Raw genomic sequence first — 18,187 nt, 5'->3', positions numbered from 1 at the left:
GCCGCAAAAAAATTAAAAGCCATATTACATACAGATAGTGTGTCATGAGATATAAATTGAATTAAGAGGACTTAAAGGAAACTAAATGAGCTCAAATGTAGCTACAAATGAGGCATAATGATGCAATATGTACATATAGCTAGCCTAAATAGCATGTTAGCATCGATTAGCTCGCAGTCATGCACTGACCAAATATGTCTGATTAGCACTCCACACAAGTCAATAACATCAACAAAACTCACCTTTGTACATTCATGCACAACGTTAATAGTTTGGTGGACAAAATGAGACAGAAAAAGAAGTGGCATAAAACACGTCCTAGAAAGTCGGAGAAAGTTATACATGTAAACAAACTACGGTGAGTTCAAGGACCGCCAAAATTAGTAGGACAAAACGTTGCTCGCCATCAGTGAAGCATGTTTAATACAAACAGTGTGCTTTGTAACAATTAGGGAGGCTTGTGTCATGTTTGTCCTCCTACAGAAACCATATTAAAACAAAAAATATAAATTTTTCCCCCCTCATCTTTTTCCATTTTTCATACATTTTTTAAAAAGCTCCAGAGAGCCACTAGGGCGGCGCTAAAGAGCCGCATGCGGCTCTAGAGCCGCGGGTTGCCGACCCCTGCCCTAGGGCAACAACGTTAATATATGTTTGATGAAACGTGATTATGTGCATGAGTGTACGTATGTATATGTACTTGTATATGTACAGAATGTGTATATGTATGTTTGTACAGTGAATGTATATGTACATGTATGTGTATATGTATGTTTGTACAGTGAATGTATATGTGCAATATACCAAATACTTACATTATTAAAATTGAATGATAACTAAGTTATACAAAAAATAATACAAATAAAATCGACCACAAATTGTCAACTTTTGCAGAAATACATAAACATAGAAAACGTGCAAAAAAACGACTTGCTTTCCAATACTCACAATTCCCGGGGTTCTTGAACGCAACCTCGATCGCCGTAATCATCGAGACAGTGTAATCAGAAATATGTGTACAAATATGGAGGCACCCACCGCACTTTATCTTGTCCGCATCTTCCTCCTCATCACATATCTGAATATACAGTATTGATAATGAACAATACCAATACTTTACCTCTATTATCAATGATACAGTTGTTCAAATGCAACAATACATATCCGTAATGATAACTAGAGATACAAAAGAATGCAGAAAAATGGAGGGGAAGAAAGAGAAGCAACCTACATTAACCTTGTAGATTGTTATAGTAACAATAGGTTAAGCTTTGTCAGTGTGCCATGTGTTATACCCAGTTTACCCTAGGGCGGGGGTCGGCAACCCGCGGCTCTCGAGCCGCATGCGGCTCTTTAGCGCCGCCCTAGCGGCTCTCTGGAGCTTTTTCAAAAATGTATGAAAAATGGAAAAAGATGAGGGGAAAAAAATATTTTTTGTTTTAGTATGTTTTCTGTAGGAGGACAAACATGACACACACCTCCCTAATTGTTATAAATCACACTGTTTATATTAAACATGCTTCACTGATTCGAGTATTTGGCGAGCGCCGTTTTGTCCTACTAATTTTGGCGGTCCTTGAACTCACCTTAGTTTGTTTACATGTATAACTTTCTCCGACTTCCTAGGACGTGTTTTATCCTTTTTCTGTCTCATTTTGTCCACCAAACTTTTAACTTTGTGCATGAATGCACAAAGGTGAGTTTTGTTGATGTTATTGACATGTGTAGAGTGCTAATCAGACATATTTGGTCACTGCATGACTGCAAGCTAATCGATGCTAACATGCTATTTCGGCTAGCGATATGTACATATTGCATCATTATGCCTCATTTGTAGCTACATTTGAGGTCATTTAGTTTCCTTTAAGTCCTCTTAATTCAATGTATATCTCATGACACGTACACTATCTGTATGTAATATGGCTTTTAATTTTTTGCGGCTCCAGACAAATGTGTTTTTGTATTTTTGGTCCAATATGGTTCTTTCAACATTTTGGGTTGCCGACCCCTGCCCTAGGGCAACAACGTTAATATATGTTTGATGAAACGTGATTATGTGCATGAGTGTACGTATGTATATGTACTTGTATATGTACAGTATGTGTATATGTATGTTTGTACAGTGAATGTATAAGTACAGTATGTGTATATGTATGTTTGTACAGTGAATGTATATGTGCAATATACCAAATACTTACATTATTAAAATTGAATGATAACTAAGTTATACAAAAAATAATACAAATAAAATCGACCACAAATTGTCAACTTTTGCAGAAATACATAAACATAGAAAACGTGCAAAAAAACGACTTGCTTTCCAATACTCACAATTCCCGGGGTTCTTGAACGCAACCTCGATCGCCGTAGACAGTGTAGTCAGAAATATGTGTACAAATATGGAGGCACCCACCGCACTTTATCTTGTCTGCATCTTCCTCCTCATCACATATCTGAATATACAGTATCTAGAATGATCCAATAATTGGAGGAGGGGGAGGGGGGCTAATAGATTTTCCTTGTATGAGATGAGCGATGTTCCCCTGACTGTTTGTTTCACTGTGGGAGCAATCATCTGAGAATGATGGAAAGAATGAAGCTGGTTATTTACCCAGATGGTTTACTGGTGGAGGTGTGAGGCTGGCCAGCTCACTGTGGGAACACAACGCTTGCTTTTCTTGGTATCGCTGACCGTTTTTCGAGACCGCAGTGTTTTTTTCCCCCCGGCGCTCCTCGGCTTTGTTTGCTCTGGATGGCATGTTTGATTATTTATCGTAAGGGGAAAGGGAGTCGCTGGAGCAATAAACATGTGACTTCACTATATTTTGTTTTCCACTGAGAAAGGCCGTGTCCTTTAACAGATATTCGGAGCAGTCATGAAAGATGTTTATTTGCTTTCTTGATTGGGGTTTGGCTGAGCTCAAGGAAAGCCAAAAGCCGCGATAAGTATCTGACAATATAAAATGTTGTTTATGGAACTTATCTCTTTTTTTGTTTGTCAATGTATTTTGGCGTCCGATCCTTGTTTATAGCTTATTTACGTCTCAGTAAATGACCTCACTTTTGAAGTATCAAGAAATGGTCTGCAGTGTGTCAGAGGAGATTATTTTTGCTCTGGTAATGGACATGAAGGATCTTCTCAGGGTACTTTCAACCATTTGGCACTTTTGTATTACCCTATTTTCCCATACTTGCCAACCTTGAGACCTCTGATTTCGGGAGGTGGGGGGAGGGGGATGGGGGTGGGCGTGGTCGGGGTGGGACAGGGGCGTGGTTGGGGGCGTGGCTAAAAGGGGAGGGGTATATTTACAGCTAGAATTCACCAAGTCAAGTATTTCATATATATATATATATATATATATAAGAAATACTTGACGTTCAGTGAATTCTAGATGTATATATATATATTTATTTTATTATATATATATTTTATTATATATTTTATTATATATATATATATATATATACATATATATATATATATATATATAAAATAAATACTTGAATTTCAGTTTTCATTTATTTACACGTATACACACACATAACACTCATCTACTCATTGTTGAGTTAAGGGTTGAATTGTCCATCCTTGTTCTATTCTCTGTCACTATTTTTCGAACCATGCTTAACACCCTCTCTGATGCATTGCTGTGTGGCACGCACAAAAGTGCTTTCATCAAATGCACTAGATGGCAGTATTGTCCTGTTTAAGAGTGTCACAACATTGCTGTTTACGGCAGACGAACTGCTTTACGGTATACAAAAAAGTGACTGCTGTTGTTGTGTGTTGTTGCCGCGCTGGGAAACCAAGAACTCGCCCTCCATCATTCTACAGATATAACGTCATTGGGCAGGTACGCTTTTTTATATTGTGGAGGACCTGAGTCCGCCTGAATTTCGGGAGATTTTCGGGAGAAAATTTGTCCCGGGAGGTTTTCGGGAGAGGCGCTGAATTTCGGGAGTCTCCCGGAAAATCCGGGAGGGTTGGCAAGTATGCTATTTTCCGGACCGGATTAAAGGCGCCAGTGTTGTAACGATACCAATAATTTGGTACCGGTACTAAAATTATTTCAATACTTTTCGATACTTTTCTAAATAAAAAAAATGGCATTATTGGCTTTATTTTAACAAAAAATCTTAGGGTACATTAAACATATGTTTCTTATTGCAGTTAAGTCCTTAAATAAAATAGTGAACATACAAGACAACTTGTCTTTTAGTAGTAAGTAAACAAACAAAGACTCCTAATTAGTCTGCTGACATATACATTAACATATTGTGTCATTTATCATTCTATTATTTTGTCAAAATTATTAAGGACAAGTGGTAGAAAATTAATTATTAATCTACTTGTTCATTTACTGTTAATATCTGCTTATTTTCTCTTTTAATATGTTCTATCCACACTTCTGTTAAAATGTAGTAATCACTTATTCTTCTCTCGTTTGATACTTTACATTAGTTTTGGATGATATCACAAATTTGGGTATCGATCCGATACCAAGTACCATATTTTTCGGACTATAAGTTGCAGTTTTTTTCATAGTTTGGCCGGGGGTGCGACTTATACTTAGGAGCGACTTATGTGTGAAATTATTAACACATTACCGTAAAATATGAAATAATATTATTTAGCTAATTCACGTAAGGGACTAGACGTATAAGATTTCATGGGATTTAGCGATTAGGAGTGACAGATTGTTTGGTAAACGTATAGCATGTTCTATATGTTATAGTTATTTGAATGACTCTTACCATAATATGTTACGTTAACATACCAGGCACGTTCTCAGTTGGTTATTTATGCCTCATATAACGTACACTTATTCAGCCTGTTGTTCACTATTCTTTATTTATTTTAAATTGCCTTTCAAATGTCTATTCTTGGTGTTGGCTTTTATCAAATACATTTCCCCAAAAAATGCGACATATACGTTTTTTTCCTTCTTTATTATGCATTTTCGGCCGGTGCGACTTATACTCTGAAAAATACGGTAGTTACAGGATCATACATTGGTCATATTCAAAGTCCTCGTGTGTCCAGGGACATATTTACTGGGTTTATAAACGTAAAACACATTTAAAAAAAACAAAAGAAGATGCTGTGATGCCAAAAAATATCGACGTAATCATAGTCGTATCGACTAGATACGTGCCTGTACTTGGTATCTGTCATGATGTGGAGGTGACGAACCCCAAGATGCAGAGATGACAGGCGGTGTACAAGAAAACATGGTTTTAATGTTCAAAAAAAGGTGAAAACAAAAAGGTGCACAAGCCGAAGACACAACTTAACGCAGGAAACAAAAGCTGACACTTAACCTGAACTATGGACATGAAACAAAAAGTCTCTAACTGTGGCATAAATAAACAAAACTTACTTGGCAAGGCACGAGCAGCATGAACTAAGCATGAAATCATCCGCATGAACTATGGTATCTCCAGAAAACAAGCATGAACAGAGCATTGCATGAAACAGGGAGTCCACAGCATATAACAAACAATACTCCAGCACTGACCGGAGAGAAAGGCAGGTTTAAATAATGCTTCTAATTAGTGCTCCTCATCCGTGGATCACTAGTGCAACAACAAGGCCGGAAATGTGTCCCGTGGAAAAGCCGTCCGACCGGAACTCTCTAATAACTAAAGTTCCTTGGGTGAATAATAGTAACTCACTACACCAGTATGTTTTAGCGCTTTCATGGTGAGTTTACTGACAGATTATAAGTAAGAACTTTACACTACTTTATATTAGAAATGGCAACAGCGGAGGATGAATGTCCCATAACAAGAAGATAGAGAAAAAGAAAGAGATTATCGACTACGACTACGGCACGGACTACAAAGGCGGATGCGGGCAATTTTTCAGGACTTATGCAGACCCCAAATACATATCAGCAGGTACTAGAAGGTAAAAAAAGTTGGGGTAACACTTTAGTATGGGGAACATATTCACCATTAATTAGTTGCTTATTAAAGTAACAACGACTTAATGTAGAGTTATTTAGACACTAGGGCAGGGGTGTCAAACTCAAATACAGAGTGGGCCAAAATTTTAAACTGAACAAAGCCGCGGGCCAAGGTTGAACAAATTAACCTTTTTGATAGGTACCCAAACAAGTTTTGCATTAAATATTGAACAAGCAAGGCTTATATAACTTTATAGTGACATGCAAAATCGAGTTTCAACTAATAATGATAATAATAATAAAAAAATATCAATGGCATATCAAACACAATTTAAATAAAAATTGATTGCGTCTTTTCTATTTGTAGCCTTTTGAGGTAAATATCAACATTAACTTTTTCCACAGGCTAATACATTTGAAAATAAAACAATGAATAAACCAACCATTCAGGACTTTAAACTGCTCAGTTTGCAACACACTGATCTAATCTGATGTGCCCAAGCCAGATACCTGCCATCTTTTCTTGGATGCTAGTTCATTAATGTCGGGGCTCAGGCTTTGAGCTGAGGCAACCCTCATTATCGAACGAAGGTGTTCATCAGTCATTATATCTCGTATTCCACAGTCTTGGGGGCGTGCCTTACAGGCACTGCTTTTAACGACCTCTACGAGCTGACGTCACGTCCGCTTTTCACCCCTTCTAACAACGTGCCCGCCCAGTCACAAGGTATACGCGGCTCCTGTACGCACACACACATAAATGCAAAGCATACTTCATCAACAGCGATACAGTTTACACTGAGAGTGGCCGTATAAGCAACTTTAACATTGTTAGAAATATACGCCACACTGTGAACCCACACCAAACAAGAATGACAAACACATTTTGGGAGAACATCCGCACAGTAACACAACAGAACAAATACCCAGAACCCTTTGCAGCACTAACTCTTCCGGGACGCTACAATATACACCCCCGCTACCTCCAAATCCCATTTGTTCTGTTGTGTTTATGTTGTGTTACTGTGCGGATGTTCTCCCGAAATGTGTTAGTCATTCTTGTTTGGTGTGGATTCACAGTGTGGCGTATATTTCTAACAATGTTAAAGGTTTTTATACTGGGACCCTCAGTGTAACCTGCATCGCTGGAGATCAAGTATGCGTTGCATTCACTTTTGTGTGCGTGCCAAAGCCGCACATATTATGTAACTGAGCCAGCACTCGTTGGACTGGACGAAAAGGGGACGTTACAATTCTCGGGAGGGGCACTGAAATTTGGGAGTCTCCCGGGAGGTTTGGCAAGTATGAGAATTAGCGGTGTACCGCGGCACCGCCGCTGTATATAATCGGCGGGCCAGCTCTAGTGTTAATTTGATATCACCTCACGGGCCAAGTGAAATTACACGGCGGGCCAAATTTGGCTCGCGGGCCAGAGTTTGACACCCATGCACTAGGGGAACATATAAGGGTTAGGGTTACTAATAAGCAATAATTCTGAGGTTATTGAGGGAACACTCTTAGTTAATGGCTTACTGGTTGTATAATAAGGCCATGCAGAATAAGGCATTAATAAGTACTTAATAATGACTAGTTAAGAGCCAACATGTTACTAATTTGCATGTTAATAAGCTACTAATTAATGTTGAATATGTGTTCCCCATACTTAAGTTTTACCAAAATTGGTTTTGAATAATATTGCGAAACAAAACACCAGATGATATGCCATTACTTACACACACCATAATAATACTTGTATGTTGAAGCAAAGTACAATCAAAGTTGTACTAAAACATTTTGACAGATTTTTGAGCGCCGTGTGTAATGTTCTGTATTTTCAATAGATCATGTAAAATGTGTTGTTTACTTGAGTCATATTGCAGTCTACACGTATCTCTTATGTGTGACTGCCATCTACTGGTCACACTTATCATTTCACCATGTACCAAATAAAATAGCTTTGAGGTCGGTAAGCAAAACCAGAATTATTCCGTACATTAGGCGCATCGGGTTATAAGGCGCACTGTCGAGTTTTGAGGGAAAAAAATGATTTTATTTATGTCTTACAGTCTGGAAAATACGGTAGGCTTTATGAAAAAAATAATTTCACCTTTCTTTCTCTTTCAGGCTCTCCAGGTAGCTCGGCAGATACTTCTGCAACAGCAGTCGCAACTAAACGCCGGCTGCAAATCCCCCAAAGCGGACGACAAGGACCAAAGACTACAGGTGCTGTACATGCTCATTCATTGAAGGCTGATTCCAAAAACATGGTGAATTTTCCCTTGTTTGGAACAAAACGAGATGCTCTTGTTGAGAAATGTGCAAAAATGAGGGCTGGGAGTGCACCACCACCACCGGACCTGTGCAGAAAAGAAAAGAAACGGCAGATCAACTGGTCTAAAAAGGGTGTCTATTTAAAGTCTAGAGTATACAAATGAGTTTTAAGATGGGACTTAAATGCTTCTACTGAGGTAGCATCTCTAACTGTTACCGGGAGGGCATTCCATAGTACTGGAGCCCGAATAGAAAACGCACTATAGCTCGCAGACTTTTTTTGGGCTCTGGGAATCACTAATAAGCCGGAGTTCTTTGAATACAGATTTCTTGCCGGGACATATGGCATACTTGCCAACCTTGAGACCTCCGATTTCGGGAGGTGGGGGTGGGGGGTGGGGGCGTGGTCGGGCGGGGGCGTGGTTGGGGGCGTGGCTTAGAGGGTAGGAGTATATTTACAGCTAGAATTCACCAAGTCAAGTATGTAATATGTATATATATATATATATATATATATATATACATATATATATTACATACTTGACTTTCAGTGAATTCTAGCTATATATATATTTATTTTATTATATATATATATATATATATATATATATATATATATATATATATATATATATATATATATATATATATATATATATATATATATATAAATAAAAGAAATACTTGAATTTCAGTGTTCATTTATTTACACATATACACACACATAACACTCATCTACTCATTGTTGAGTTAAGGGTTGAATTGTCCATCCTTGTTCTATTCTCTGTCACTATTTTTCTAACCATGCTGAACACCCTTTCGCAGGTACCCAGAAAGGTTTCGAGTACCACCAAAAAAACTGAATCTCTGAAGACAGTATAAAAATCTGTGTTAAAGGTGTACAAATACTGTTTGTATAATAAGCATGTTATTGTTTACAAATGAGGGTTAAGAGTTCAGTACTAAAAAAAAAAAAAAAGAATGTGGCTTAAGTACAGTTTTTTAATTGAGCTGCTGCATTTTTTGGTTGGGTTGTTTATTTATTTTAAATAACTTCTACATTTCTAAAAGAGGAGGAATGTAATAGAGTGATCTATGTTTGTCTGTTGCCATCTCCTGGTGAATGTTGGCTATAGCGTACTGGGGTTACTTTTTGGTTGGCCAACGATTTGCGTGGTGTTGCGCACCTGACGTCAAGTGAGTGAGTCTGTTCTGAAGTCTACAGTAAAGAGACGTACTTCATCACCACGCTTGGTTATTGCCTCCAACTCAATATATTACAACAACATTGCTGTTTACGGCAGACGAACTGCTTTACGGTAGAATAAAGCATGACTGCTGTTGTTGTGTGTTGTTACCGCGCTGGGAGGACGTTAATGAAACTGCCTAACAATAAACCCACATAAGAAACATGTCTGGGCAGGCACGCTGTTTATATTGTGGGAAAGCGGACGTGAATACAGGCTGTTGACACGTCACTCAGGTCCGCATGGAGCTGGAGGGGGCGTGGCTTCCAGCTCCACCTGAATTTCGGGAGATTTTCGGGAGAAAATTTGTACCGGGGGGTTTTCGGGAGAGGCGCTGAATTTCGGGAGTCTCCCGGAAAATCCGGGAGGGTTGGCAAGTATGACATATGGTACAATACAATCGGCAAGATAGGATGGAGCTAGACCGTGTAGCATTTTATACGTAAGTAGTAAAACCTTAAAGTCACATCTTAAGTGCACAGGAAGCCAGTGCAGGTGAGCTTATACTCCAGAGTATAAGTCGCACCAAACTATGAAAAAAACTGCGACTTATCATCGGAAAAATACGGTGCAACCTTTTTAACCACAACTGTTTGTGTATCTCTCTGCTCGGACGAGAGGACCGGGTGTTTGTATCAGTGCGAAAGAGCTAATGACTTCGGGGCATATTTGGTGATTAATAGGGAGGCCCTGTCCTTTGTGCGAGTATATATATATATTTATACATAATATTTAATACCCTGACTGTCCCATTGGGGACCCTAGTTAATGAGCCATTGTAACAGCTAGATCTAATGTAAGGTTGTGAAGGAAAAAAAAAAGCTTCTTTGTTGTGCAGATGTCTCTTCAGAGTTGCTGCAGAGGATGAAACACGACTGAGATGACCTTTTAATTGTGTGCATATTTGTGGCGATTCAAATAAGTTAAAAGTATCAAACCAAGCGGTTTTCCCGGCATGGCAGGGAGTTGTGCTGCAGAGGTCAACACAGGGGGACCCTAATGGCAGATTCGTGCACGCAGCCAGTTGTTGATACACGGTAAAGTACTGGGCCACCTTCTGCAGACAAAGACAGAATTAGAATTCTAATTTATTAATGTATACAGAGAGCTCGGCCAAGCTGTCACTCAGCTATTGAAGAGAGAGTTGCCACCCCCCCCTCCCCTCCCCAACCCACTCATGCCCACTTCGTGTGAAAAGAGCACAGACTTGGTGTAGTATCTTTACCAACACCATAAATTGCCTGCACATTGTTCTGTTTTTTTTCTTCCTCCCCCCCGCTGGGTTAAATTTGCAGCTGTGCAAATGTCACATGTCCAGACAAGTGTTTATCTCCGTGTTGCATGTTCTGTTCATTAAACACATCTCCGCCTAACACGGTTGCAGTCACGTGTTCTAGGGACGTAACGATTCCTGGTGCAATGATATACCGTGCTAGAACTCCCAACGGTTGGTATAATTGTTTCACATCTGAATTATCGTAAAACAGTGATTGATTACCGGACTTTGGAAAAACTCACGGTGGTACTGTTCATTTCCAGGAGCCCTAGGGATGGGTTAAGTTAAGTTAAAGTTAATGTACAAATGTTTGTCACACTCACACTAGGTGTGGAGAAATTTGTCCTCTGCATTCGACCCATCCCCTTTTCACCCCAAGGGCCGATAAATGCTTTAAAATGTAATATCGGAAATTATCGGTATCGGTTTCAAAAAGTAAAATGTATGACTTTTTAAAACGCCACTGTGTACACGGACGTAGGGAGAAGTACAGAGCGCCAATAAGCCTTAAAGGCACTGCCTTTGCGTGCCGGCCCAGTCACATAATATCTACGGCTTTTCACGCACACAAGTGAATGCATATCATACTTGGTCAACAGCCATACAGGTCACACTGAGGGTGGCCGTATAAACAACTTTAACACTGTTACAAATATGCGCCGCACTGTGAACCCACACCAAACAAGAATGACAAACACATTTCGGGAGAACGCCCGCACCGTAACACAACATAAACACAACAGAACAAATACCCAGAACCCCTTGCAGCACTAACTCTTCCGGGACGCTACAATATCCACCCCCCGCTACCTCCCACCCCACCTCAACCCCGCTCCCAAATTCCAAGCTGCTGTTTTGAGGCATGTTAAAAAAAATAATGCACTTTGTGACTTCAATAATAAATATGGCAGTGCCATGTTGGCATTTTTTTCCCATAACTTGAGTTGATTTATTTTGGAAAACCTTGTTACATTGTCTAATGCATCCAGCGGGGCATCACAACAAAATTAGGCATAATAATGTGTTAATTCCACGACTGTCGGTAATTAAGAGTTGGACAATATCGGAATATCTGATATCGGCAAAAAAGCCATTATCGGACATCTCTAGAGGAGGGTTTTGAAGTTGTTTAAGAAGGCACCTTTCATCTGTTTTATCATCCTTAAAATCCTAAAAAAAATAAAAAATAAAATAAAAAAAGACCTGTGTTCTTGCCTCTCATAATGATTGTGAACGATAGGCAACAATTTTGCCCCACACTGTGAACCCACACCAAACAAGAATGACAAACACATTTACACATTCAACATAAACACAACAGAACAAATACCCAGAAGCCCTTGCAGCACTAACTCTTCCGGGACGCTACAATATACACCCCCGGCTACCTCCCACCCCACCTCAACCCCGCTCCCAAATTCCAAGCTGCTGCTTTGAGGCATGTTAAAAAAAATAATGCACTTTGTGACTTCAATAATAAATATGGCAGTGCCATGTTGGCATTTTTTTTCCATAACTTGAGTTGATTTATTTTGGAAAACCTTGTTACATTGTCTAATGCATCCAGCGGGGCATCACAACAAAATTAGGCATAATAATGTGTTAATTCCACGACTGTCGGTAATTAAGAGTTGGACAATATCGGAATATCTGATATCGGCAAAAAAGCCATTATCGGACATCTCTAGAGGAGGGTTTTGAAGTTGTTTAAGAAGGCACCTTTCATCTGTTTTATCATCCTTAAAATCCTAAAAAAAATAAAAAATAAAATAAAAAAAGACCTGTGTTCTTGCCTCTCATAATGATTGTGAACGATAGGCAACATTTTTGCCCCACACTGTGAACCCACACCAAACAAGAATGACAAACACATTCAACATAAACACAACAGAACAAATACCCAGAAGCCCTTGCAGCACTAACTCTTCCGGGACGCTACAATATACACCCCCGGCTACCCCACACCCCACCTCAACCCCGCTCCCAAATTCCAAGCTGCTGCTTTGAGGCATGTTAAAAAAAATAATGCACTTCGTGACTTCAATAATAAATATGGCAGTGCCATGTTGGCATTTGTTTTCCATAACTTGAGTTGATTTATTTTGGAAAACCTTGTTACATTGTCTAATGCATCCAGCGGGGCATCACAACAAAATTAGGCATAATAATGTGTTAATTCCACGACTGTCTGTAATTAAGAGTTGGACAATATCGGAATATCTGATATCGGCAAAAAAGCCATTATCGGACATCTCTAGAGGAGGGTTTTGAAGTTGTTTAAGAAGGCACCTTTCATCTGTTTTATCATCCTTAAAATCCTAAAAAAATTAAAAATAAAATAAAAAAATACGTGTGTTCTTGCCTCTCATAATGATTGTGAACGATAGGCAACATTTTTGCCCCACACTGTGAACCCACACCAAACAAGAATGACAAACACATTTACACATTCAACATAAACACAACAGAACAAATACCCAGAAGCCCTTGCAGCACTAACTCTTCCGGGATGCTACAATATACACCCCCCGCTACCCCCCACCCCACCTCAACCCCGCTCCCAAATTCCAAGCTGCTGCTTTGAGGCATGTTAAAAAAAATAATGCACTTTGTGACTTCAATAATAAATATGGCAGTGCCATGTTGGCATTTGTTTTCCATAACTTGAGTTGATTTATTTTGGAAAACCTTGTTACATTGTCTAATGCATCCAGCGGGGCATCACAACAAAATTAGGCATAATAATGTGTTAATTCCACGACTGTCGGTAATTAAGAGTTGGACAATATCGGAATATCTGATATCGGCAAAAAAGCCATTATCGGACATCTCTAGAGGAGGGTTTTGAAGTTGTTTAAGAAGGCACCTTTCATCTGTTTTATCATCCTTAAATTCCTAAAAAAAATAAAAAATAAAATAAAAAAAGACCTGTGTTATTGCCTCTCCTAATGATTGTGAACGATAGGCAACATTTTTGCCCCACACTGTGAACCCACACCAAACAAGAATGACAAACACATTTACACATTCAACATAAACACAACAGAACAAATACCCAGAAGCCCTTGCAGCACTAACTCTTCCGGGACGCTACAATATACACCCCCCGCTACCCCCCATCCCACCTCAACCCCGCTCCCAAATTCCAAGCTGCTGCTTTGAGGCATGTTAAAAAAAATAATGCACTTTGTGACTTCAATAATAAATATGGCAGTGCCATGTTGGCATTTTTTTTCAATAACTTGAGTTGATTTATTTTGGAAAACCTTGTTACATTGTCTGATGCATCCAGCGGGGCATCACAACAAAATTAGGCATAATAATGTGTTAATTCCACGACTGTCGGTAATTAAGAGTTGGACAATATCGGAATATCTGATATCGGCAAAAAAGCCATTATCGGACATCTCTAGAGGAGGGTTTTGAAGTTGTTTAAGAAGGCACCTTTCATCTGTTTTATCATCCTTAAAATCCTAAAAAAATAAAAAATAAAATAAAAAGACGTGTGTTCTTGCCTCTCATAATGATTGTGAACGATAGGCAACATTTTTGCCCCACACTGTGAACCCACACCAAACAAGAATGACAAACACATTTACACATTCAACATAAACACAACAGAACAAATACCCAGAAGCCCTTGCAGCACTAACTCTTCCGGGACGCTACAATATACACCCCCCGCTACCCCCTACCCTCCCCGCCCACCTCAACCTCCTCATGCTCTCTCAGGGAGAGCATGTCCCAAATTCCACGCTCCTTTTTTGAGGCATGTTAAAAAAAATAATGCACTTTGTGACTTCAATAATAAATATGGCAGTGCCATGTTGGCATATTTTTTTTCCCATAACTTGAGTTGATTTATTTTGGAAAATCTTGTTACATTGTTTAATGCATCCAGCGGGGCATCACAACAAAATTAGGCATAATAATGTGTTAATTCCACGACTGTATATATCGGTATCGGTTGATATCGTAATCGGTAATTAAGAGTTGGGAAATATCGGATATGGGCAAAAAAGCCATTATCGGACATCTCCAGTTCATATCCTTCAATATAATGTATTATTATGAACATGAGTTGAGGTATGTGTGGCACATTTCTTGGGGTGATGAGTTTCTCCCTTTTCAGCGAGATTAAACGTCTCCTTCACTGCCCCCTTTTTTTAAGAACAAGCCTGCACCTCATCCACCATGTCCCCATCATACTGCCGGATAATGATTCTGTTGCACCAGACCGGGGTCATCAAAAGGCATGATCTAGCACTTGTGTAGTAAACCTCATAGAAGCACCTGATCTGTGGGAAGGAAGGGAAAAAAAAAAAAAAATCTCCTCTGTTCATCTCAGCAGCTTTCCCATTAGGCGCCGAGACATGCGCATGGCGACTTTTAACTCATTTGCAGACGGGGAATTTCCAATTCACTCTCATCCAAGTCGGAAAAATAACGAAGGCCGGTATACACGGAACATCTGAACTAAAGTGACTTCACAGTAGTACGTCGGATGAAGGGGAAAAAAACAAGAGTCAAACAAGACTTGATTTACATGACATAGCTCTTGTCATAGGGAAACCCCTCGACCCCCGGATAGAATACTCCGCAGCCTTGAGGCACCTTAATCATACTCCACACGCAAACAGCTGGAGTGCAGCAAAACATACTTGACTGGTCAAGAAGCCAGTAAATTACATTGACGGCGCGACACGTGTAATTAAACCAAGCCATGCCGCTTTTACCTTTTAACACTTCACACCTGCAGCGGCGTGACGACGAGAGCCGGGCAACTCCCCACCCCGCTAATTACCATTATCAGCGCGGCGGCGGAGTTTGACTCATTAGTTCCGTGCGCATTTAATTAGAGGCGGGCTGAAATTGGATTTATCTTATTACTTTTTCATGGATCACTTTCTTGTCATCACTTCAAATTGGATTGCAGCCCCAGGTAACTAATTATGCCCGCCGTAGGATCAGGAACGGAGAAATAGGTAATTAGGAACAACACTGTCGGACCCTTGCTGATCGAGGGAGGGGGAGGGGGGCGCCACATTCGGGCTAACTGCACGCCGTTTGCGAGGCATCAACCTCCTGTTGGGGATTATGCAGCATTCAGCTGGGCTGGAAGATGTTATGTCAACATGATGTCTTTGCTATCACTTTGATGCCCAGGTTACATTCCTCCCCGTGATCCGGGATCGTGCCGCTGTAATTTATGTCATTGGCACGATGACGGTGCCGGGCCGTCCGCCAAGTCATGTCGCCTCGTGTACGGGCTTGACTTGGGGATGAGGTAGGGGGGGGTTTACATTCGGCATGCAATATACAAAGACCTCAACGGCAGAGTGGGCGGATGATGGTTGCATAGAAGCTCCACAACGGTCACAAAGGCGGAAGAAGGCTGCAGCAAAGATGAACCCCCTAATTGTCTTGGTCTCCATGCCATTGGACCCTGGCCTTCTATTTGCCAAGAACAGTGTGGTGGCTATCTGTGCACCAGTCTCCCCACTTTAAAAGATTCCACGCACAGGCGTTCTCCTGAAGGCAATCCCACCAACAGGAGGACAATCGTACTCGTTTCGAGTGATCGCCGACGACGGCAATATACAGTCGTGGTCAAAAGTTGTAAAGAACATAATGTCATGGCTGTCTTGAGTTTCCAATAATTTCTACAACTCTTATTTTTTTTGTGATGGAGTGATTGGAGCACATTATTATTATTATCGGCGATCCTCTTGGGAGGGGTGTATCCCTTTATGGAGGATGCCTGTGCGTGACTGTCATGTCTGTTGATCATGTTTTTGTTTGACCATGTGCTGTTTGTTTTTTGGACTCTTCTTAGTTCCTAGTTGTGCACTCTTGCTTGTTTTGTTTCCATGACTACTCATTAGTTTCACCTGTCTCACGTTTTGCACTCACGCACCTGTCACTGATAATGTTGGTATTATTTAAGCTTTCAGTTGCCAGGCAGTCTGTCTGGCGACATTGCTTCTGCTACCTTCATTGTCCATTCGTTTTTCAATCAATCAATCAATCAATGTTTATTTATATAGCCATAAATCACAAGTGTCTCAAAGGGCTGCACAAGCCACAACGACATCCTCGGTACAGAGCCCACATAAGGGCAAGGAAAAACTCACCCCAGGGGGACGTCGATGTGAATGACTATGAGAAACCTTGAAGAGGACCGCATATGTGGGTAACACCCCCCCTCTAGGGGAGACCGAATGCAATGGATGTCGAGTGGGTTTGACATAATATTGTGAGAGTACAGTCCATAGTGGATCCAACATAAGTCAGCAGGAAACCATCCCGAGCGTAGACGGGTCAGCAGCGCAGAGATGTTCCCAACCGATACACAGGCGAGCGGTCTACCCCGGGTCCCGACTCTGGACAGCCAGCACTTCATCCATGGCCACCGGACCTGTGTCTCCCCCTCCACAAGGGATAGGGGGAGCAGAGGAGAAAGGAAAAGAAACGGCAGATCAACTGGTCTAAAAAGGGGGTCTATTTAAAGGCTAGAGTATACAAATGAGTTTTAAGATGGGACTTAAATGCTTCTACTGAGGTAGCATCTCTAACTGTTACCGGGAGGGCATTCCATTGTACTGGAGCCCGAATAGAAAACGCTCTATAGCCCGCAGACTTTTTTGGGGCTCCGGGAATCACTAATAAGCCAGAGTTCTTTGAACGCAGATTTCTTGCCGGGACATATGGTACAATACAATCGGCAAGATAGGATGGAGCTAGACCGTGTAGTATTTGATACGTAAGTAGTAAAACCTTAAAGTCGCATCTTAAGTGCACATACCATGGCGGACAATAACTGGTACAGTCTGCTTTGCCAGTTCAAAAGCATTTGCTGTTTTCCGTAGTCTTCCCTCGACGGCCAGGTAATACAAAGCACACGCTACCTTTTTATCACATCCACGGTAGCTCGTATTCTCGTTGACTCTCCTTCGACAAGTGGCCGAAGTTTTTCGCTAAGTAGAAACACAGCTGACATTCGAAAGTTCTCTTTTGCACTCGCGCACCTGTCACTAATCATGTCGGTATTATTTAAGCTTTCAGTTGCCAGGCAGTCTGTCTGGCGACATTGCTTCTGCTACCCATGCTACCTTTGATACTCATGTCTGTTCATAGTTTCATGCTCCGCTCATGCCACAGTAAGTGTTGTTTGTTTTATGTTCATAGTTTTGCCTTTGTCCTAGTTTTTGTTTCCTAGCCAAGTTTGTACCTCCGCCTTGTGCGCGCCTTTAGTTTGTTCTTTTGTTAGTGTAAAATTAAATCATGTATCTACCTTCACGCCGTGTCCGGTCCAGTTCGTTTGCATCTTGGGAAAGCAATCCTCGCAGGAAACTGCGCCAAAGTCCATGTCCTGACAGTGGAGACTGGTGCACAGACAGTCACCACACGATCCGTGACAGAATCGGGTCAGGGTCCAGTGGCATGGAGTCCAAGACGACTGGGGACCCTTTTCTGCTGCAGCC

General features: G+C 40.7%; 1 protein-coding gene across 6 annotated transcripts in view; it reads left to right on the top strand.

Annotated features, from left to right (window-relative positions):
- foxp1b (forkhead box P1b) overlaps positions 1–18,187 on the top strand; it is a 536,506-nt gene that overhangs the window by 329,991 nt on the left and 188,328 nt on the right. For all 6 annotated transcript variants that reach the window (XM_061923944.2, XM_061923948.2, XM_061923943.2 and 3 more), the window contains exon 5: positions 8,034–8,132. In XM_061923944.2, the coding sequence (XP_061779928.1) occupies positions 8,034–8,132 (99 nt within the window). The remainder of the gene's footprint in view (positions 1–8,033; positions 8,133–18,187) is intronic.

The sequence above is a fragment of the Nerophis lumbriciformis genome, linkage group LG28 (genome assembly GCF_033978685.3).
Source record: "Nerophis lumbriciformis linkage group LG28, RoL_Nlum_v2.1, whole genome shotgun sequence".
Taxonomy (NCBI): Eukaryota; Metazoa; Chordata; class Actinopteri; order Syngnathiformes; family Syngnathidae; genus Nerophis; species Nerophis lumbriciformis.
Note: the sequence above shows the minus strand (reverse complement) of the source record. Positions and strands in the feature narration are given on the sequence as shown.